The sequence below is a fragment of the Colletotrichum paranaense genome (genome assembly GCF_030867605.1).
Source record: "Colletotrichum paranaense strain IMI 384185 chromosome Unknown Scaffold_3.1, whole genome shotgun sequence".
NCBI lineage: Eukaryota > Fungi > Ascomycota > Sordariomycetes > Glomerellales > Glomerellaceae > Colletotrichum > Colletotrichum paranaense.
Genome location: NW_026848961.1, coordinates 3,053,534 through 3,075,386, shown reverse-complemented (window position 1 = coordinate 3,075,386; position 21,853 = coordinate 3,053,534). Strand labels below are relative to the sequence as shown.

Below are 21,853 nucleotides of genomic sequence, written 5' to 3'. Positions count from 1 at the left end.
AGACTTAATTGGTCTCTGTGACGGTTATAGGATCAGCAAGGCTTTGAAATGACGCGTAATCCTGTGTAGCTATACGTAATATCGGAGTTGAGCAAAATTGTCGGCCGCGAAGAAAGACGATTCAAAGATTGCGACTCGTTATCATATAGTTATATGAATTACCTATCCAGCGAGCCCGCCTACCTTAAAACCTACTCCTCTGCACCGTCAACAGTCGTAGTGCGTTTACAACATCGCATCTGATTCCTCTCACCTCTTCAAGATGACCGTGGCTGGTTCAAAAAAGATGGATGGTGCTGCTGCCCCTTATGCACCGACTGCGAACCTAGATACCGTGGTTTTTTCCAAAGTACTAGACCGCGACCCAGCGACCATTGACAAGATTATCTCTGCCTGCGAGAATGTTGGCTTCTTCTACTTGGACATTTCGGACCAGTATTCTGCTACAATGCTAGAGAACCTTGACAGGTTGAACATTGTCATGAAGGACTGGTTCGACCAGCCAACCGCCGCGAAGCGCAAAGAACTGGCTATCAGCATGGCATCTCATGGGTTTGTCAAAGCCGCCCTTCTAAGCCAGGTGACCGTTGATTTGCTTGCTGAAGCTAATTAAAATGTTGCCCTTAGATACAAGCCAATCGGTTCACAGGCTGGGACGCACGGAGGTCGAGATGGCTGGGAAGTTCTCAAGGTAAATATCGGTAGGACATGTGGTCACAGACAACGACGATTCTAACAATTGTACAGACGGGTAGCTTTGAACTGGCCGGTCGATGGGGCTTACCGCCAGTGGTAGAAGACAACCTCCAGACATTCATCTCTTTCCAGAGCCAGTGTCACTACATTACTCGAGTGCTCCTTGACCGTATCTCGAACGCCCTGGGGCTGAAGGGAGCGCAGAGCCTCAACCACTTCCACCGAAGCGACTGTCCCTCCAAGAGTGCCCTTGCATTCCTGCATTATATCCCCATGGATCCAACTGGAGGTTATGCCGGACATAATGTTCACACAGACTATGGCACCTTGACACTTGTCTTTGCGCCCCAGTGGGGTTTGCAAGTCCTTTCAACTCCCGAAATATCCTCACCGTCCTCAGCCTCCTCCTCGGCGTCTCACGATTCAGACGAAAGCCTCGACAGTGGCTACCACAGAGGACACAGTCAGGGCCACGCCAACAATGAGCCCAAGAAAGAAAAGGCGGAAACACCCATGGAGTGGCAGTATGTCGAGCCACGTCCCGGCTGCGCGGTGGTCAATGTGGCTGATGTGCTACGGTTCTTGACGCGCGATAGACTGAAGTCGGCAGTGCATCGGGTCCTTCCGTTGCCCGATGTGGATCGCTATTCTGTCACCTACTTCCTAAGACCTAGTGATGATGTTGAGTTTATCGATGGAGAAGGTCGGCTGACAAATGTCATGGATTGGTACGACCGCAAGAACAACATGTATGAGGCTTCTTATGGGAATCAGGATCGGTCTTTGCTCATCGGCGGGTTGTATAAGGAGGTGTAATGTTTCTTTAGAAGGATTGTTCTCTGTTCGACTTCACAGCTTCCCGAACGGGTATGTACCAAGTACGTACTTGTGTCAAAGTAGTGCTTCTTCTTTCCAATCTTCTGTTCGCTCTCTCCGTAGCCTCAGGTCATCTAACTTGACTGTATGTTCTCATCAATACAGTAATTGATGGTTGTCGTCAAGTAGAAGCTTGCATGCCAAACACCTTGGTACCAATCATTATCTTAATGACATATATACACCTGACATAAGTACCAGAATACTCCGTGGTGAAACAAGTAGTCCTATTTGACCTCTTGGAGCCTGACCAGGCGGCATCCATGCTACCCCGAAGGTACGTGTGCATGAAGCTTACGAAGTTCGACAGCTTCCTGGCCCTCGGCTCGATATCGATCATCCGCTTCCGTTCCTGGCTTGAAGATAGGAAGAATCATTGTCTCGCTATCATGATCGCTGTTGATACTTGTTGCTCGTACATTCGAGAGGTTGGCACTCTGAAAGACTCCGTCGGATTTTACGTAGTGTGCAGCCGAGGGATGGTAGGATGCAAATGATTTTGCAACATCCCGTATCAGTACTCTCAGTACCGGTATGGAGGCTGCAACAATCGTCGCATTGGGTTCTGCGTGAATCCAAATGGTCAAGACGGCAAGCCGGCGAGAAACTGCGAGAGAGATAGCTTTGTCAATATTCACTTGCGACTCAAGGTAAGACACATAGGGACAACACTGACACTCGGTTCCGACAACTCTCGTGACTTCAAGAGCTTCCACAGCTTTGAGAACAGCAACGATTCCTGCCCTACCATTGTAATCAGTGACCCTGAAGATAAGGTAGGTGCCCCGAGTAGTTTGGCAGACTTGTTGAGGCAAAGAATGAGTGGTTTTCTCACTTACAGCACACCGATACTCATAGCAATCGCGACGCCGGCTTTCTCCCGTTTGACCATTTGTAAGTCCCATACCGAGTAAATTGGAATCAGAGCTAGACCGAAATCTGTCACCGCGGAGACAACTATTCCCAATAAGACGTTAGACCAAGACAAGTCCAGCTTCAGTAGAAGTACTCACTAGACCCGATGATATTCATCCAGATGCTGCTGTTGATTGACCAGCACGAACCAAGTGAAAACGCGCTCTCAGCTCCACAAGTCGGTCTCCAGACCAAAATTGTGTGCACAAGGCACATTATGTCTGTCATGCAAGTGATCAGGATAATCACAGGACGCAACCATCCTGTCGTGATTCTCAGCAGGGTGAGGGCGAATGACGTCTTGCTGAAAGCTAGGGAAAGCTTCATTGCATTGTCGGATGCCAAGTTTGCGGGGGTAATGATGGGCCCTGACAGAGTGGTAACTAGGTAACCAGATCCGAAAACGACTGTTTGGAGCGAGACCCCAATCATTAGGAACATCCATCCTATAATGAGGAGATAATCGTCCCACCACATCATTCTAGTACGAACTGATCTACAGTAGATTCGGAGCACGAGAAAGATGGTTGACGTTGATGCCATTACCCATATTGATGCGAGCACTGTCGTCGTCAAAGATGGGTCTCCGGAAGGCAAGGGGTACTGTGTTGGCATGGTTAGCTACACTATGCTTGAAGGTTCCACGGCGTAGATAATTGATAGAGGAAGGAAGCAAAGGTTAGAATGCGCCCTAGTCCTAATCCTCGAGCACACGGGTTACTTTATGGGGGCGGGCGTAGTGCTCAAGTCTTCTTTCTCAGGTAGCTTTAACATTGCCTGCGACCTCTAAGGGACGTGTTGGTTTGCTAGCCTGATTTCCGACGTCTCAGAACCTGGCGAATTCTTTCAAGGGTGTCGTGTTAGCAACTGAGCAAGGATCTCCAATCTGCAAGTACTGTCGAGAAGAGATTTTGTATTCCCTTAGAGCTATTGAAGACCCTCATCTGTACTGGTCACAAAGAATTCCGTGGAAGTGATCGTAATAAATCCAGAGCTGGCAATGGAAAGGAGCCACTTATACTGGAGTAAGACCGCAGAAGAAATGACGAGACAGCAAGATAAAGAACGAAAAGGGGCAGTGTTGGAGTTACGTTCGTGATTGCGCTTTTCACCAACGCGACTGACTTCCTACGCCCGCCCGAGAATGAGAAAGAACTTTTGTTCATCCAGCAAGTCCACCTGAGTCTCAACCTATTGCCTGTACAGTCAATACTTAGACGCCTCCTGGTTGAATTGTCCATTTTAAGCCCCTTATACTACTACACATCCTGACACTCCCTTCGTCGAACACTGCAACAGACTGCGGAGGTTGAGGCTATCTTCTCACCAGTCGCAATTCTTGATATCGCACATTCAACCAATATTCCCAGCAACGGAGGCGTAGCTTGAGTCACTGATCAATAGCTGGTCCATGTTGAGATTACGCCTTACTCTCTTCCGGTGGAAAGGTCGGGTCAACTTGATGCTGTTGGTTTGGCCCGGAGAAACTTCCTCTCTGGGTCCATGTTTGGTCAGGCAAATAACAGTCCGTACATGCATAATGAGGATGTCCCCAAAGTCTGGATGGATCCAGTCCCCGCTGCGCCGCAGCATTTCTGCTCGGCGATTCTGTTGGTCCACGAGGATATGCAAGCGGTGGCCAATGAAAAGGAAAGAAAGCATCGCTTAGTCTAACAACCAACAGTAAGAAACGGATTAGGCTTAGTCTATGTTTGCCTGCATTCGGAGTGAATCCGCGAAGGACAAGCTCAGCAGAGCTCGCCGAGCTGCTGTGCCGTTTCCAATATTTGAATTTTGGAAATGTAACAGAAAATACGACGCGTACAGCGATACAAGATACGCTGTCCAATAGATTGCAGTGATTTACGAAAGGTCGTGGCTACTGACAAGTGCTGGAAACCGAAAGCGAATGACTCCCCTTGACAGCCCTTATTATGATCGAGCATCGGTGCCGATGAGTTTACCGAATGCTGATCGATGGATGTCTTAAGAAGACAGACATCGGCCACATCGTTTGATTTGGGTTTCGCCAAGATCTCTTCCATCAACGAATGTGATGCCTTCAACAGTGTGGTACACCGCTGCAGCGGTTCTATTCTTTGTTCCAACATTTGCAGCATCCGCGTTCTTTGGACCTGCTTGCGGCATTCGGTCCAATGCTGCATCCCAACTCACAGGGGTCTGTCAGCTTCTAGATGTGAACGTCTTGGCCTTGAGACTAGGATGCTGACCGACTCATCTTGCAGTGCGATATCCTCATCCGCGCTGGGCTCTCTGGCCAAATTTTCTTTTCGAACGACACGGAGTACGCCGTCACCATTCAGTCTTACTACTCTGGCGATGTTCAAGACGTTCGACCTTCATGTATCCTCAAGCCCACGACTTCACAGCAGGTTTCGGACGCCATCAAGCCACTTAACCGCGAAGCCTTGGGCTGTTGGACGGTGGCCATACGTAGCGGTGGCCACTCACCATTCCCGTCGAATAATGCTGCCAATGGCGTTACCATCGATCTCGGTGGCATCAATTCCATCAGCTATATGGAGAATCCTGATTCGCCGGGACACGGTGTTGCAGCGCTCGGCCCCGGCGGGCGCTGGAGTGAAGTGTACTCTGCCCTTGAGGAACAAGGGGTGATGACAATGGGCGGACGCGAAGGTTATGTTGGTGTGGGAGGGTTCCTGCTTGGCGGAGGTAAGGTGAAATCTCAGCTGAATCACGAGGTAATTAACTGAAACATTGGTAGGCTTCTCATGGTATTCTGCGAAGTACGGCCTTTCCGCCGATAATGTTTTGAACTACGAGGTACAGATATTCATGACGAGTGCGGTTCCAAATCGTGCGGAATCTGCAGTGCTAACAGCGTATTTGCGCAAGTGGTGCTCGCTAATGGTAGTCTCATTGAAGCGAACGCGACGGCGTACGCGGACCTTTTCAAGGCTCTGAAAGGTGGCATGAACAATCTTGGTGTCGTGACAAGGTTCGACCTGCGAACTTTCCCTGCAAATGACATTTACGGTGGTATCGTCGCATTCGCATATGCAGACAAGGAACCCGTCGTGAAAAGCTTCATCACTATGGTCAGAGAGAACGAGGAAAATCCTGCCGAGAGCGGATTTGTTTCCTTGTCGTGGGGTCCTGGGCGAGATCCTTCAGTCGCCTTCATTACCGCCAACGTTGATGGCGTCAGCAAATCGTCCTCCTTCGCCGGACTCGCGGACTTGGGGCCTCTTATTGACACCAGATCGGCGGTCCCGAACTCAGAATTCGTCAAGCAGCTCCAAGGCACACTCGGTTTGTACAATGTGTGGTTTACGCAGAGCTTCCACGCAACCATGGAGATGGGCAGGAAAGTTCTTGAAGTTTTCGAGGCTCTCATCGCGGACCTGGAGGGAAAACTCGACGAGAATGCCACGATAATATTTGTGATGACTCCCCTCTCAACCAACTACGCTCACAACGGGCCTAATATCCTCGGATTAAACGAAGAGCTGACAGAGCCATCCGTCGTGCTTCAAGTCGAGTGCTTGCTTCCAACCCCAAATGACGAGGCATTGTTGACTGGAAAGTTTGAGGCAGTCATAGATGAGATTTCCGAGCATGCTGCAAGGACAGGACAAAGCACAATCTTCAAGTACATCAACTACGCACACCAGACACAGGACCCACTTCAGTCGTACGGAGGCGATAATCAGGACTTCTTGGAGAAGGTGGCTCAGACTTATGACCCCAACGGCTTCTTCCAACATCGGGTGTCAGGAGGGTTCAAAATTTCCAAAAGCAATAGAGCCTGACTGACAGATGAGGATTATCGAAAGATTTTCATGCATATACCCCGAACTCAGTGCCTCGCTCAAGTAATCTTATTTAACACCTCATTCCCTCTCTAGATATCAGTAACACTCATGAACCGTTCTTTCCGTGACACCTCTTCGCGATACCTTCACGTGCACAGCTGGGCGTAAGGTGCCTTGATTATATTCTAAATCTTCCTTACAACAAATTCTTCCATCGTAAAAAGCAGTGACTGCAAATTTTAGAGATGGTCTTGAATCTTGTTGGCTCCAAGGCCCATCAATTCTGTGGAGCTGAATTTACGGCCACAGCGGACGCTGACTGATAGGTATGACGATCTCTTACAGTCTGTGGCTGAATGTGCATTAGCAGGGCGGAAATTAACGTTTGACGTCGACATGATTCATTACGAGAACGGTTATTGTTGGAGGACTAATGTGCAAAATGGGCCTCAATTCTTCCCGAACTCGAAATCTTTTTTTGATTCAACCAGGATGAGCCAAGACGACTTGTGATTTTGTATTAAAACGAGTGCAGCACAAAATTCAAGCCATCTTGATGCAGACCTTGCCGATATGAGTGCCGCTGGTGAGATACTCAAAGGCGGCGATGATCTCGTCTCTACTGGATCCGAACTCCCTCTCGACAGGAACCTGCAATTGACGGGTGACAACGTAACGGGTGACTTCCTCCAAGTGCTGCCGCGATCCCACCATGATACCTCGCACAATCGCGCCTTTGGACAAGGCGAGTGCTGCGACGTCAGGCATCTTTTCCTGCGGGCATGACGCAAGGAATCCAATCACGGCGATGGACCCCCCGTACGCCACGGCATTGATGCTCTCGGCAATCGTACCAGCACCGCCATTCTCAAATACGTAGTCGGCGCCATGGCCCTCTGTAATCCTCAAGACATCCTCCGACCACTTTGGGGTCTTCTTGTAGTTGATCACATGGTCAGGGCCGTAGGTCTCCTTCACGTGTTGCAACTTCGAATCTGAGGAAGAAGTGATGATGGTGGTTGCTCCGGCTGCTTTGGCGAGGATGAGGCCGGTAATGGAAACACCACCAGTTCCTGGGTGGCAAGTCAGGTCTTTGATGTATTTTTCAGGGCAAGTGGGATCGAATATAATTACCAAGAAACAAGACAGTCTGGCCAGGCTTGAGAGCTATGTTGCCATAGAGAGAATTCCAAGCAGTCGTTCCAGTGCAGACCAGCGCCGATAGCTGGGAGTAGCTCAGCTTAGTCTCCTTAGGCACCTTGACTAATGCAGAGCTTGGAAGAACAATGTACTCCCGCAGGGCACCATCTACACAGCCCCCAAGACTGTGATTCCAGTCTTTCATGGCGCCATAAAGTGTGCTCAGATCAAAAGACGAGATCACTTTGTCGCCATGGGCGAAGTCGTCAACGTGGCTTCCCACTTTAACAACATCGCCAGACAGATCGGAACCGGGGACCACGTTGTCTTTGACCGGGAACGGGTACTGTCCGGTCGCAACGGCGAAATCGCGGAAATTGAGAGCGACACTGCGAATGCGGACCAGAACTTCGTTCGAGGAGGGTTCTGGGATTGGCTCCGTCCCAACAACGAGGTCGTTGACGGATGTGCGCTGAGGAAGTCTGAAAACCTGCTGAGTTGCCATTTTGAAGGTGTAGTTGTGATGGGTTATCGTGGAGTTTGGTGAATGAGCAGGATGTCTGGACTCAAAGTGAATGACCGAGAGCTAGCAAAGCTTATGAGAGCAGGCTAGTTGATCAATATTATATATAGAAAAGTCTTGTTCAAATCCACTCTCATGTTTGATGCAACGTCTTAAACTTGCTGATAAATATGTCTTGAGATGACGAACCGGCAGTCACTTGTCTCCAGTGGACACCGAGCTCTGAGAGGCGTATCATTGAACCGCCAGACCATGACATTACCTCAACTAAGCATCATGACTCAAAGAAGATCACAATATGATTCGACAGACTGATTTAATACGTCATTAAAACTTATTTTCTGGCTGGACTACTGTGTTCAGATGTTGGTATCTGGGTCTTGAGCGCGTGTAATTTCTTCTCCAACTTTGGGGTGAAAATCATCCACCCATCCCACCGGCATCATTGCATCCCCGGCCTTGGCGTCAGGCCGTAGGCTCCATATGTCAGACACGCTTGCTTCGAGATTGAATTGAAAGGCGAACACTAGCCGGACTCTCCTGGGTTTTATGTTGATCTACGTACCTGAGATCACAATGGTTCAACATATTAGTCTTCGTGTACCCGGTCTCGGATCAACCAAGCAAAGCATCTGCCCCCTCGACCAGGTGCACGAAGCTTGATTCAAAAGGGCCGTGATCTGTTCGACACATGTGCTGCCATGGTATTTGTTTCCTAAGGTAAGATTAACGCGAGCAAACCTTTTCTCCATGGTTGAAGAAATCGAGTTATTGGAATCAACGGGCCTTTATTCACAAAGAGGTAAATTTTTCTATAAACAGTGGCGCGATTCTAAATAAGTTATTAAGAGCTCGCTTCCTGATTCCTGAAATTGCAAAACACGCAAAATCTTTTCGTCTTCTAAGTGCAGCGTCCAGAGCCAGGTTGGCTGCATTGAAACATAAGTTAGTATGGAAGAATTCGTTTGCGGACTAGGACAGCAAAACTCACCAGCCAGTTCCGCAATGCGAAGAGCTCGTTCCACAAAACCCTGAAGAGCTACAACACTGACCATCAAAAGGCCCACCAGCACATGTGAAACCTCCCTTGCTAGAGCCGCAAGTGCCATCAACAGACGGGATGTTGGCTGTGAGGCAGCCGCTCGATGAATCTTTTTGGCTATGATAGATACGACGTCAGCAATAAAGTCCAGCATTTCGCACCTCATTTGATGCAAAAAAGAGAGAAAAGTCAAATACTAGACACGCAAAAACTGAACTGAAACGTACCATCCCTGGCCACAATGAGCGCCAGTGCTTCCACAATAGCCTCCACTTGAGCAGCAGTTTCCAAGACCAGATCCAGCGCATGTCTTGCCGTTTTTCGTGCCGCAAACTGCATCACTTGAGATTCCAGTGCAAAGGCCGTAAGACAGCTGGCAGCCATTGCGACAATGGTCGGTGCTTTTTCCGCAGTAACCATTGGAAGAGCAGCAGTCACCAAAGGTTGAACCTTTGCAAGTCTTGCCATTCTTCGAACCGCAATTTCCATCGGTTGAGATGCTTGAGGCGCCCTCGTTACAGGTTCCAAAGGATGGGTTGCAACCAGCATCGCAGTGCTCGGAAGATTTACCACAGAACCCGCCAGACGAGCAACAATCTCCAAAGGCTGAACCCTTGCATGTTTTGCCGTTCTTACCGCAAGTTCCATCCGTGGAAATGCTTCCAGCAGCTGTGTTGCAGGTACCAAATGATGCATTGCAACCGGCATCGCAGTGGTCAGATGACTTGCCACAGTAGCCACCGGAAGAGCAGCAATCGCCAAATGCAGAGCCCTTGCAGGTCTTCCCGTTCTTGCCACATTGACCGTCAGCAGAGATACCGCTGGCAGCTTCATTACAAGTGCCAAACGCAGCATTGCAACCAGCATCGCAATGAGCGGTAGATTTGCCGCAGAATCCAGTGGAAGAACAGCAATCCCCGAAGGAAGAACCCTTACAGGTCTTTCCGTTTGTCCCACAAGTACCATCAGTGGAAACGTTGTCTTCTGCGCCACATGTGCCAAACTGAGACTGGCAGCCCGCCTGGCAATGGTCTTTGGAAGTGCCACAGAAGCCGCCAGAGGAGCAGCAGTCGCCAAACTTGGACCCCTTGCATGTCTTGCCATTCTTCCCGCATGTTCCATCCGTAGAGATACTGCCCGAGTCCGCGTTGGAACAGGTGCCAAAGGCCGCATTACAGCCAGCATCGCAGTGATCAGAGGATGTTCCACAGTAACCACCGGATGAGCAGCAGTCTCCAAATGTTGACCCCAAACACGTCTTGCCATTGGAGCCGCACTGGCCATCAGAGCTGACATTGGTCGTCGCACCACATGTGCCAAAAAGGTCTTGACAACCACTTCCACAGTGGCCCAAAGTGGTACCACAGTAGCCGCTCGAAGAGCAGCAGTCTCCGAAGGGGGAAGTCGTGCAGTTATACTGATTCGCTCCGCCACATGAGCCGTCGGGAGAGATACTCCCGGGCCCGGGTGGTGGGGCGGGAGCAGGTGCGGGCGCGTTGCAGTTACCGGCGGCTGGTTGACTGTGTCCGGTGTAAGTCGAGTGATCAGCTGACACATGTGCCAGGACAGTAAATAAGGTATGAGACATAAGGCTTACCAACCATCGCCGCAGAATGCAGCAGAACGACCGCATTTACCATCCTTGGAACAGCAGGCGCCCCAGACAGGGCTACATACGAAACCAGTTGTACCTCCGCAGGTTCCATCTGGCGTGACTTCTCCAGTCTGCCATGGTGACAGTGTTGCGGTTGTAACTGTGACGCTTTGAGACGTGACCAAGGCCGGCAAAAGCCAGCAGAATATAGCTGCCTTCATGTCGAGCACGGAATTGGGAAAAGACAAGGACTTTTCTTTCGTAACTAAGTAAGGTAGGTTCACGATGCAATTCGTGGTCTTGGAGAGCGAACAGGTTTACAGATTTTATATACACCATATTCCCAAGTAGACATCTCCAGAGATTGAATATGAATAAATGCTCCTTGGATGGAAGTACGGACTACTTGGACTTGGCATTGCTCGGAAGGTTGTCCTCATTCAGCATTTCGCCCCATCGCAGGCAATAGTGCCACGGTCTTACGCTAAGAGTCCGAGGGAACCACTTGATGATTTTAATGGCCCCTGGGATGACGGCCCATAATTTAGACCATAGACTCTGAAGCGGTGGCTCATTCGCATATTACGTAAAGCATCAATGTTGGCGATTCAGCATCACACCCGCATGTGAAGTGGAATTAGAGTCCCTGTTCCTGATGCCTAGCAAGGATGCTGATCCTGTAGCTCTCCACCGGATCTGGCTGGATAGAGCCAAGCTTTGCGGTCCGGGCCAAGGAAAGAAATCTACATGCATCGGCATCCCGCACTTGCCTCAACTTGGTAGGTATCGGGCTGCGATGGGGCTCTCACAGCTCAAATTTGAGGGCTGGACGGCTTGGCTATAGTCAGACGGCCTCACAGTTTCTACCATAGCCGTGGGGCCGCACCTTTTCCGTGTTCTAGTGCCTCGGCATGCATAGAAGGGATGACAGAATACGAATTGCTAACAATTGCGGTAATTACAGCGCCTGCGCAAATGATGATTATGGAGTTATCAAGGGGATAAGAAGGAATACGATCGTTGCAGGGTAACATAGTTGATGACGGTTTTACCTAATGAACATGAAAATCTCGGTTAGATGATGGATGGGAAAAGTTTTTTTGAATCCAATGAATTGGCCGGACAGATGACATCTGGTTGCGATGACAAGTAGTGTTATAAATACAGTGATACAGGTGAATCGCCCCAGAGTTCCAAAAGATGCATCGTCGAGCACTATCATAGTCGTTATATCTAGCTTCATGATGTCGAAGCTATCCAGCTTCGCCTCTTTGGCGTTCGTTCTCTATTCTTTTTGTTTCATCACACTCATTCATGCCGACGTCGCTCAATTCCCCCCCGGCCGCCGGCTTCATGCTCAAAACGGGTTCGTACGACGGTCCAATGTCATAGGTGAGTTCGACTTTGTCACTTGAATTTGATTCGATCATGATTTGACTGGAGACATGCATAACTGATACTCGTCCCCAAAAATTAGCAAAAGCACCGGAATGGGCTAAGGAGATTTCCCAGAGCCCAGCTCATCAGAACCCATCCAAGGCCCCACCAGTCCCGACTAAAGATCTTGAACTTTCACAAGACTCTGCGACGAGCCTCGAGCAATACTACGAAGACTCAAAAAATGCTTCCTTCATCGACAATACATCCAGACGGTCATTGAGCTCCCGCGCTCTCGAGAAACGTGGCCCCCTTTACTGCAAAGATGGTCCATGTGTCGATGGAAGGTTAGTCACTGTCTTCACAGCCTAATGGCTATCTAAGTATGAAGCACTTAAGACGGAAGACTGATTCTAATTTTTTTTAAGCTGCTGTGGTCCCGATAGCATATGCGGATATGGCCCCGACTTTTGCGGGAAAGGATGTCAGTCCCAGTGCGATGCAACTGCCATGTGCGGAGAATACAGTGAGAACGCCGATATGCCATGCGGCATGAATCTCTGCTGCTCGCAATCTGGCTGGTGTGGTGTGAGTACTTTTCCACGACCTGTATTGTACCCTCGTGCGCTTTCGAGAGACTGATAACTACTTTCCATCAGACCACCGAGGTCTTCTGCCACAACGCCGACCCAATCAACCTCAGTGCACCTTGCCAGGCCGGTTATGGCTCTTGTTCCATCGCTTCTACCCCATCATGCGCAAAAGGCGGCGGGAGCACAAATGGCCGCACGATCGGATACTACCAGTCATGGAACGTGAGGACCCGGAAATGCGATACCAAGACTCCCAAGCAGCTTGATACCAAGGGCTTCACCCATCTGTTCTACTCCTTTGCATTCATCGATCCAACTTCATTCGCCGTTGTTCCAGCCCACGACGACGACCCTACTCAGATGCGGGAATTCACCGGCCTAGCCAAGGACGGTCTCAAGACTTGGATTGCTGTCGGCGGCTTCGACTTCAGCAACCCCGAGACAAAGACCCACCACACCTGGAGCGACATGGTAGCGACGAAGGCCAATCGTGCTGCTTTTATCTCTTCTGCCCGCGAGTACATGGACGAATATGGTTTCACTGGCATCGATCTCGACTGGGAGTATCCCGGTGAGCCTAAGCGTGGTGGAAGAAAGCTTGAGGACACTCGCAACTTTGCTGTGCTTCTCCGTGAGATGCGTGCTGCTTATGGCGATAAGTACGGCATCAGTCTGACCCTTGCACCTGATTATTGGTACCTGAGATGGTTCGACGCCAAAGCGATGGAGCCTTTTGTCGACTTTTTCGGATTTATGGCTTATGGTAAGTGACTGATTAAAAGTACCAACCCGGCGCCTAGGAATCGTATAACTGACCATCTTCTTACCAGACCTTCATGGATTCTGGGATGAAGACGTCAAGACTCTTGGCAAGGTTGTTCGCGGTCAAGCTGACATACGTGAAATCGGCAATAATACTGTTCCCCTATGGTTCGACGGGCTTGATCCCAAGAAGATCAACTTCGGTCTTGCCATGTATGGCCGTGGCTATACTGTCTCTGACAAGAGTTGCAATGGACTTCTCTGCTCTTTCTCAGGCCCGAGCAAAAAGGGAGAATGCACTGACTCTGATGGCGTCATGTCTCTTGGGGAGATCAAGAACCTCATCAAGAACAAGGGCCTCAAACCCAACTACTTGAGAGATTCTCTGATGAAGGAGCTTACTTGGGACGATCAGTGGATTGGCTATGATGGTAAGTCTACCTTGCGTGAACAGTTGATTCCTGATACTTACTCACTCTGATTAGATGAGGAGACCTTCAAAGATAAGAAGGCCTGGGCGGATGGGCAATGTTTTGGAGGCACTATGATTTGGAGCATTGACTTCCAAGGCTCAAGCACTTCGTAAGTCCTTTGAATGGCTCAACCGTAATAGCAAAAGCCGACTGATCAACAACGTAGGGCCGAGCCGGTTGAGCAAAATTCGCCTGGTGAAATCCCCAAATCGCTCCTCAACAAGAAGCTTCCAAACTGCAAGTCCGGCGAGTCTTATGACGCTATCAAGGATATGGGCACGTTTTGGTATAATTCTGGTGCTGAGCAGTGGGCAGACGAGTATATCAACTCTCAGCCGGATCATTCCAATTGGGCGCAGAACCTGTACCGCGAGCTATTCCCGAAGAAGGATCACACCAAGTTCTCTTGTCAGGAGCCTGGTGCTCCTTGCGATCATGATTTGACATGCGGTGAGAATCTCATAATAAGTTGTCTCTCTTCTGAGACTTTCACTAACATGTGTTTTCAGACGACTTCAATGCGATCGACAAGGGTGGACTGTGGTATCTTTTCCAGTCCATGGCCGCATTCCACAGCTTCATGTCGCAGCTTTCTATCGAGTTCGATCAGTCTATTGGCATCACGTCCGACCAGATTGGCACCATGAGACAATTGCTTGGCATCAATAGTGGCGCACCAAAGGCACCTCTCGACCTAGCCTCTATTCTCGGTGCAGCTTTCAGTATCGGAAGTGCCCTTGCCACACCAGCTGCAGCCGTTGGGGGTCCTTTAGCAGGCATCAGTGGTGTCATGTACATGGTCTCGGCTACGGGAGATTCGTGAGTAAAGACTTTGGAAGAAGGTTCGTGAAGACTACTAACAATTCTTACAGCGGCGGTTCTGATGATGCAGTGGAAGCGACGGACACGATCCGGGGACTACTTGCCATTGTCGCTAAGCAGGGCTTCGCTAACATCAAGGCAATTGTGGCCTCAACTTTCGGCAAGCAAGGCCACAAGCAGACTGACATTCCCGAACTTATGCGCGTCGGTGGTGTCAAAAACCCGGCGGTGTCCGTCTTCGGTTGGGGATCTTGGCTGAGGGACCATCCCCTCAATAATTTGGACGACGTGATAAGCAATATGAAGACCAACTTGGTGAGTGAATATTGCATGGCTCGCATGACTTTCATACTAATTGAAAAACAGGACCAGGCGCTCATCTGGCAGATGGCCAGGCAATTTCGAGGAGCCTATGTCGTCGTCAGAGACGACCTTCCCGTCGACAAGTGCACGAACCCGAACAATGCTTGGGAGGCAAACAAGAACCGCTGCCTCGACATTCTTGCCTGGTACCCCAAGAAGGTCTCTCAAACCCTTGGCGGGAATAAGGACATGGAGGCTCTGTGGACCGACTGGAACATGGACAAACTCGGAACCCTCCGCAACGCCGTCGAATGCTGGGAGAATAACAATGGCCACATCGGCAAGACGGGCATCCGCGAGGGCAGCTGGGCAAGCAAAACGCCCCCACCCTGCTTCTTTGCTATGCCTGTACTCAAGGGTAACTACAGCGATGTCTCCAAGGGGTCAATATGGATGGCAGGCAATTTCCCCGGCCAGGAGGGCCAGGCTGGTCTGTTGTGGCCCAAGTCCAAGTGCGAAGATGGCAACAAGGAGCTGCACCGAAACCCGTTCAATACCAAGTCTGACTACAAGTGCGCCGAATTTGATCTCACCAAGGATCTCATGTAAACAGTCGTTAAACACAATTTCCTTTTTCTTGTACATAGTTTTACGGTCTACGATGTTTTCAAAATTTACTTGAATACTCACAATTGAAATCACACTTTGATATATCGGATCTCCCCAGTATTCTACCCTCTTTCTTTCAAACTGGAATGCGTCTGATTCTTACTAGAGGATCAGTGAGTTTGTTTTGATGAATTCGCCATGTAAGGGATGTTGGTGACACAAGCGGCACTACCGGGATACCCACTTGGAAGAATAGGTCCGTGTTAGAGGGGTCAAAACTAATTTCTACCCCAACGATTTTTACCTCCAACTCCATCTGTCCCGAGCTCATCTGCAGTGGCTGACGGAGCGTAGTCAGACGTTGTGGTAGCCACAGATCTCGCATCTCGATAGACAGGCTGCATGCTAATTACAAAGCCGTAAACGTTGGGATTGTCTGCTTGAAGTTTCGTCATGTCTACGCCCCGCGGCAGACCTCGCCGCAACGTCCCACCTTGCAGGTTCTGTCAAAAACAGTTCAGGAGATTCGAGCACCTCGAACGTCATGAACGCACCCGTAAGCCGGACCCCAACCTCCCGCTGTACACAACATACCCTGACGTCCTGACATTGGGCTCCGTGAACTTCTATGCAAGGGTGGCCAGAGACTCGCTAATGATAATGCCCAGACACCCGAGAACAACCCTTCCTGTGCGAATGTGGTCGGAGATTCTCTCGAAGGTACGGTCCCCAGTCACACCTCAGTTCCCAGAGGGGCTTCTTTTGCTCACAACTCGATAGGGATCTACTTTCAAGACATCAGCGAATATCTCATGCCGACGGAATCATTGCAAGCCCAGATGACCTGTCTGCTTCGTTAGGGGAAACGACAATCGCCGAAGGGCCATTGTCAACTGCGGCGACTGGTGCTGAGGTTCCCTCACCGCCGTCTTTGTCGGGAGCACTAACATTTCCTCATCAACATGGATATGATGCCAGACCGCAGCTGTTGGGAAATGAAGCTGCTCTCTTCCAGCCCGTCAGCAGCCTAGCATCACATAATGCAGCCGCAGGTTTTCCCGACCTATGCTATCAAGACTCGCTGTCACAAGACCTCCTAGCAGGAATGGATGGCATTGATTTCGACTTCTTGTTGGACGACACTCAGTTGTCAAACTCTTTTCTACTTGCCAGCCCTGTCAATGCTGGCTCCCCAATCATGGCGATACCGCCGACGGATCAGGTCGCGGCTCCGTCCTCCATTCAGCCTGAGCATGGAAGGTCATTTGCTGCGCAAAGTAAATGCATCCCACCACAAGGCCGTTCGCCTAGTAAAGAACAATTAGAAACAGAAGCAACTTCATCGTTGCCGAAGTTTGCGGCACGACTACCTTCAATGGAACCCGAGAGACCAGAACAGACACCATTGCATATTAATCTAGCACATCAGGCTCAGAGGCCCCGACAGGTTCACTGTCTCCGGCCCTGGAAGATTGAGGCTGATGAATACAGCAAGATTCTCGACGAAGCCCAACAGCTTCGTTCTGAGCTGCCCAGCTCTTTCAAGCTGCCATCACATCGTGCCCTCTCAAGATTTTTGGAAGGGTACTTTCGTGGCTTCGCCGTCCATCTGCCGTTCATTCACGGCGTTACATTTTCTGCCCCAGCTATCGGTCTTGAGCTTCTCCTGTCGCTCGCCGCAGTCGGTGCTCTCTATCGGTTCGAAACGGCCTCGGGCTATCAGATTTATGCTGCTGCTCGACACCTGATCTCTTGGCATTTAAAGCAAAGGACTCAGCCTACACTAGACCGACTGACCCATGATGACCGCGTCACCATAGATAATGATCCAAGCGCCCCTGCGACACCGACTAGCGCTAGTCCACGTACGAGAGAGTCAGAGTTACATGCTCAAGGCAAAACCATCCGGTTGCTGCAAGCTATGATAATACTCATGGCGATGGCATCATGGGGCGATCGAGAGTTGACAAGTGACGCCCTCAGCATGTCAAGTCAAGTCGCCATGCTCGCCCGCGAGATGAAGATTCACGAGTTGGAGAAACCCCCGCCAGTCAATCAGCAATGGGCCGAAGGTATCAAACTTGAGGAACGCCGCCGCACGCTATTTGCCGCCTTCGCCCTCTTAAACTTACAATCCGTTGCATTTGACGTGCCACCACTCCTCCTAAATCGAGAGGTCGCCATCAACCTACCTGGGTGCGCGTCAAGCTGGCAAGCGCCTAACGCGGAAGAGTGGTCAGCCCTGAGGGACACGTATATGCCGCCGAGACCTTTCCCAGAGAAGATGCATATGCTGTTAGCAGGACGGAGCATCCATACAGTGACAGCACTTTCTTCTTTCGGGAACTACGTGCTCATTAATGGACTGCTACAACAGATTCTACTGACCCGCAACGCCTGTGAGCATCTTCCGATTGTTGGTGGTGATAGTTCGCTGGGTGGGGACTTCATCAACAAGATGGAGGCCGCGCTTCGTGCTTGGCAACAATCATGGGAAGCGACGTACGAATCAACGACGGACCCTTCGTCTCCCAAGGGACCGTTGGGTTTCAACTCCACTGCCCTCCTACGCTTGGCTTACATCCGCCTTAACGTTGGCCACAATCTTGACCAACGGCTTCTTGCCCGAGACGATGCACCAGGGATAGCCGCGGCATTATCTAGCCAAATCATTACTGCCGGTGATAGGTCACCGCATATGAACCAGGCCGTTCTGCAATGTATATACGCCCTCAGTATTCCAGTAAGGGTTGGCGTTGCGTTTGTTGCGCGTACCCAGACCCTGAATTGGAGCATCCAACATGCTCTTGCTAACCTGGAGTGCGCCTTTTTGCTCACAAAGTGGTTGAAAATCTTGTCCGAGGTTGTTCAAGAGTCTGGCTCAGATTCCCTTCAGCCGGACGAGCGTAGATTGATCCAATTGGTCATCGGTCTTGTGCAAGAGACGGAACTTGGTGACCAGCTGGACAAGGACGAGCGTCTTGCTGTCCAAATCAACAGCTTGTCTAGTCTGACCTTGACGCTGTGGAGCAAGACATTTAACGGCTCCCATGTATTTGATGTTGTTCGGGTTATTGGTGACGGCTTATCGATCTTAGCCCATGCGTCAAAGAAAGGAGACGTTGTCCGATCGGTGCCATGTGCGCAAATTCGAGACGATCCCAGGCCAAGGAGTTGAAGAACTAGCTGGTTCTAGCCGGTCAGAATACGTCGGGTTAGGCCGTGACCTTTAAGATCTTGGAATCAAACATGTAGAGCTGAATCCAGCTTTGATAATGAGCCTCACGCCGAGAGAACGGCCAGGCTTCTGTGTCTATCATTGCAAAGGCTGGTTTTCTGACTGTCAGTTTCATGTTTTGAAGGAGAGAAGTATAAATCAATGCGGCATGACGGACTCGAAACCAGCAAGCTGACAAGTGGAAAAGAACGGTAGGTTCAAGCTGATTCGATCTACATAGGTGGTACAGGGTACTGAAACGAGGAAACTCTGCATTTCAGAGAAGGCAGAAACAAGTGGGGGAAGTTCGTGGCCGCGGCCTCCGCAGTAGGTCACCGACCCAACAATGCAGCTTAGTGAGCCCGGTGGGAGCATTGTGGTTACGAGTCCAGGGGGCAACCGTGCAGCAGAATTGACTTTGCGGGAGCGGGTGTGTCAACCTTATTTCTTATTATATCATCTCTTGTCTGAGGATTGAGGTATCCAAATTCTCGAAACGTTCACCATGATTTCAACGCAACTTTGGCCCACATCAAAACACCCATAGCATCACGGCGGGAGCCGGCTGGCGGTCAAGGTGGTGTGGGTAAACGGGAACGGACCTCTGTTGTCGATATCGACGCACTTTGCATCGCTTGTAGAAAATGGCAACCCTCTCAACCAACTATTATTCATTTGGTGTTCTTTTGTTCACCCACTTCTTCTTGAGCGACTCTGGTTTTCGCGTGGTCTTTTGATAGCGACTGCTGCATTTCGCGCCTTGTTGTTTTATCCTCTAGCGTGTTCCCCGACTTTCTTTCTTTTCTACCGTTGTCAACCCGAGCGAGCCGGTATCGCAGGGACTATCATCAATCTCGACCTCTAATAGAAAAAAAGCATCACTCTATCCCAAACATGAACGCCTCAGCCAACCTCCGCGCCTCAATGATTCGCGCATCGGTGCTGATCCCAGTACCCCCGGGCCCTTCACGATTCGATCCTGTTGCGGCCGCCCATTCTCGGGGAATCGAAGTCGGCGAAGGGGAAAGGCGTCGGGTTGTACAAACTCTAAACTACCTCGAGTATCGTGTACGATGCGACATGGATCGAGAGGCAGCTCTTCCATCGCCCGTAAAAGAGTATTCGATTGAAGATCCTGCCATCGAGGTTGAAGGCTCACAGCGATCCCAGCTGAAACGAATGTTTACAATATTTCCTTACAGAGATATGAACTGGATTGTCACGATGCTATTTGTGGTTGGCAGCGTATCTTTCGTTATCAATGCAGGATTCGGGCTCTTTCCTGCCCTCGAGCCAAGCCTCGCTTTCGATACTCTCCCAACCGTTGCTCTCCCTGCGACCATTACAATCGGAGCCACCATGTTCATGTCCGGAGGCATTCTCGGCATCTTCGCCGCTTTCAATGCCGACCGCGGCACCCTCGAGAAGAGCGGCACCAAGTCCATCGATAACAACATCCCGGCCATTTATCGACCCGCCCTTATTGGCTCTGAAGCATGGCTCTGGATCCCATCTGCAGCCGATTTCGCCAGTCTTCTACGGACTGTTCCTTTCCAGGCTGGTTTGGTGATGCTTTCCGGCGGTTTGATCCTCTCCGTAGCCGCAGTGGCTGGCCTCCCAGGAGTTCTCAACCCGATGGATCTTTTTCTCACCCAGGCTCTGGTCTTCATGCCACAAGTAATTGGAGGAACCCTATTCTTCATTGCCAATATGACTCTCGTCATACATGTCCAGACAGACTGGTATAAACCAAGAATCCTTGCGGGCGAATGGCAAGGGGCGGCTTGGAATGCAGTGGCATCCGCCGGTTTCATTGTGACCGGTGTGTTGCTCTTGAACAATCACATCTTTGAGAGCTCAGTTGTTGGGTTTGTTGCAAGTACCGCCTTTTTGATAGGGAGTATCATTCAATGGTATCTACTCATGGAGTTTCATCCAACTCGTTGGGCATCTTAAGGTCTTTATAGCTTTCCAGTTCGGAGTCGTTTCGTGAACACTAGAAACAGAGCTCGTCCTCTTCGAACTCATCCTTGAAATATACCTCTGGAAAGCTCAAAAAGCACAGTATAGCATTGCTTGTGAAAACAGCTTGTGGAGAGGCCAGCGATTATAATTTTAAGTAGAAACGGCTCCAGCTTCTGTTCCAGCCTTCTGGTTTAATGTAGATGTCTGACTGACGGACCTTCGGAAATGAAGGTTACCAGTATCGTAAACGGAGGCATAGAAGCTGCAACAATTGGAGGCCCTGCTTTTGGGCGGCAAGTTCTTATGGCCCAATCCATTTCTCTAATAAGTGGCGAAGATCCATCATCGTCTGATGGCCCCTCAATGAATTTAAGTGGACTTTTTTTGGTGAGTATTGGGTATTATGGGTACAAGGGCACCAAGGCAATGCCGTAACTTGAATGACACCATCCGCTGCCGCACATCCACCGTTTTTGGTACATTCTGTAAGATGGTACTCATAACAATCGCTAGGTCTGGGTTCATCTCACCTTATGATATAGTTGTGGGGCAATGATTAGTGGGCACTCGATAATCATTGTGGCCAGCAAGTCCGGTCCAGCCTGACTGGAGCTAAGGTGGTACGCGCGAAAATCCAAATACGCGGTCCGAGTACGACGAGCTACAAGAGGCGCCTCATCATTCGATGGTTTCATATTGAGCGCCGTAAAGAAGAAAGGGCGTCTAGAGCGTCTGCTGGAGGACAGCCATTGGGAATTTCCACGTCGTTGAGAAGTAGACTTGTAGGTTAAGTCCCTCATTTCGGGATAATATCCCTCTATTCCAAGAATCAGGGACTGGTGTAAACCTGAAAAAGCTTACATTCGGCTACTCGACAAGGGGTTTCTGGCACAAGTTTAGTGCCGCAGTCCGAAGCTGAGCTTCAATTCGCCGCGCATTCGTACATCATCAGATACACATCGTATACAGAGGAACTAGTCGCCATCTGCATCTAAACTTACGTGGCCCCGAGGCCCGTCAAATTACTTAATACTGAAACGCGCTCCTTTTCCCTGGATTGATTTGATACTCGCATGCCACCAGTCGCTCACTCATTTCATTATACTCTTTCTTTTTCTTTTCTGCACTCGTTCAAGCAACGAACTAGAC

The 21,853-nt window shown here is 50.1% G+C and overlaps 8 protein-coding genes across 8 annotated transcripts; 5 read left to right on the top strand and 3 right to left on the bottom strand.

The window, feature by feature from the left end:
* Positions 1 to 262: 262 nt before the first annotated feature.
* CPAR01_04612 (uncharacterized protein) lies at positions 263 to 1,512 on the top strand (the record flags this gene model as incomplete). The annotated part of the gene is made up of 3 exons (XM_060488892.1): positions 263 to 552; positions 628 to 691; positions 748 to 1,512. 3 exons carry the CDS (start codon positions 263 to 265, stop codon positions 1,510 to 1,512), a joined length of 1,119 nt encoding a protein of 372 aa, XP_060353098.1.
* A 326-nt stretch (positions 1,513 to 1,838) lies between these two features.
* On the bottom strand, positions 1,839 to 2,566 carry CPAR01_04611 (uncharacterized protein; the record flags this gene model as incomplete). Its single annotated transcript, XM_060488891.1, has 2 exons — positions 1,839 to 2,337; positions 2,412 to 2,566. Coding segments are annotated over 2 exons (654 nt in total), but the record flags the coding sequence as incomplete, so codon positions are not given.
* Positions 2,567 to 4,543: 1,977 nt separating this feature from the next.
* CPAR01_04610 (FAD binding domain-containing protein) lies at positions 4,544 to 6,281 on the top strand (the record flags this gene model as incomplete). The annotated part of the gene is made up of 3 exons (XM_060488890.1): positions 4,544 to 4,666; positions 4,734 to 5,181; positions 5,299 to 6,281. The coding sequence occupies 3 exons, from the start codon at positions 4,544 to 4,546 to the stop codon at positions 6,279 to 6,281; spliced, it is 1,554 nt and encodes a 517-aa protein (XP_060353096.1).
* A 546-nt stretch (positions 6,282 to 6,827) lies between these two features.
* On the bottom strand, positions 6,828 to 7,929 carry CPAR01_04609 (uncharacterized protein; the record flags this gene model as incomplete). The annotated part of the gene is made up of 2 exons (XM_060488889.1): positions 6,828 to 7,357; positions 7,419 to 7,929. 2 exons carry the CDS (start codon positions 7,927 to 7,929, stop codon positions 6,828 to 6,830), a joined length of 1,041 nt encoding a protein of 346 aa, XP_060353095.1.
* Positions 7,930 to 9,185: 1,256 nt separating this feature from the next.
* On the bottom strand, positions 9,186 to 10,804 carry CPAR01_04608 (uncharacterized protein; the record flags this gene model as incomplete). The annotated part of the gene is made up of 2 exons (XM_060488888.1): positions 9,186 to 10,509; positions 10,587 to 10,804. 2 exons carry the CDS (start codon positions 10,802 to 10,804, stop codon positions 9,186 to 9,188), a joined length of 1,542 nt encoding a protein of 513 aa, XP_060353094.1.
* A 1,020-nt stretch (positions 10,805 to 11,824) lies between these two features.
* Positions 11,825 to 15,522, top strand: CPAR01_04607 (uncharacterized protein; the record flags this gene model as incomplete). The annotated part of the gene is made up of 10 exons (XM_060488887.1): positions 11,825 to 11,975; positions 12,061 to 12,307; positions 12,389 to 12,548; positions 12,620 to 13,316; positions 13,384 to 13,746; positions 13,801 to 13,897; positions 13,955 to 14,238; positions 14,298 to 14,607; positions 14,661 to 14,925; positions 14,977 to 15,522. The coding sequence occupies 10 exons, from the start codon at positions 11,825 to 11,827 to the stop codon at positions 15,520 to 15,522; spliced, it is 3,120 nt and encodes a 1,039-aa protein (XP_060353093.1).
* Positions 15,523 to 15,975: 453 nt separating this feature from the next.
* CPAR01_04606 (AmdA) lies at positions 15,976 to 18,700 on the top strand (the record flags this gene model as incomplete). Its single annotated transcript, XM_060488886.1, has 3 exons — positions 15,976 to 16,078; positions 16,191 to 16,242; positions 16,303 to 18,700. The coding sequence occupies 3 exons, from the start codon at positions 15,976 to 15,978 to the stop codon at positions 18,698 to 18,700; spliced, it is 2,553 nt and encodes an 850-aa protein (XP_060353092.1).
* A 933-nt stretch (positions 18,701 to 19,633) lies between these two features.
* On the top strand, positions 19,634 to 20,695 carry CPAR01_04605 (uncharacterized protein; the record flags this gene model as incomplete). The annotated part of the gene is made up of 1 exon (XM_060488885.1): positions 19,634 to 20,695. One exon carries the CDS (start codon positions 19,634 to 19,636, stop codon positions 20,693 to 20,695), a length of 1,062 nt encoding a protein of 353 aa, XP_060353091.1.
* Between the last annotated feature and the right edge of the window lie 1,158 nt (positions 20,696 to 21,853).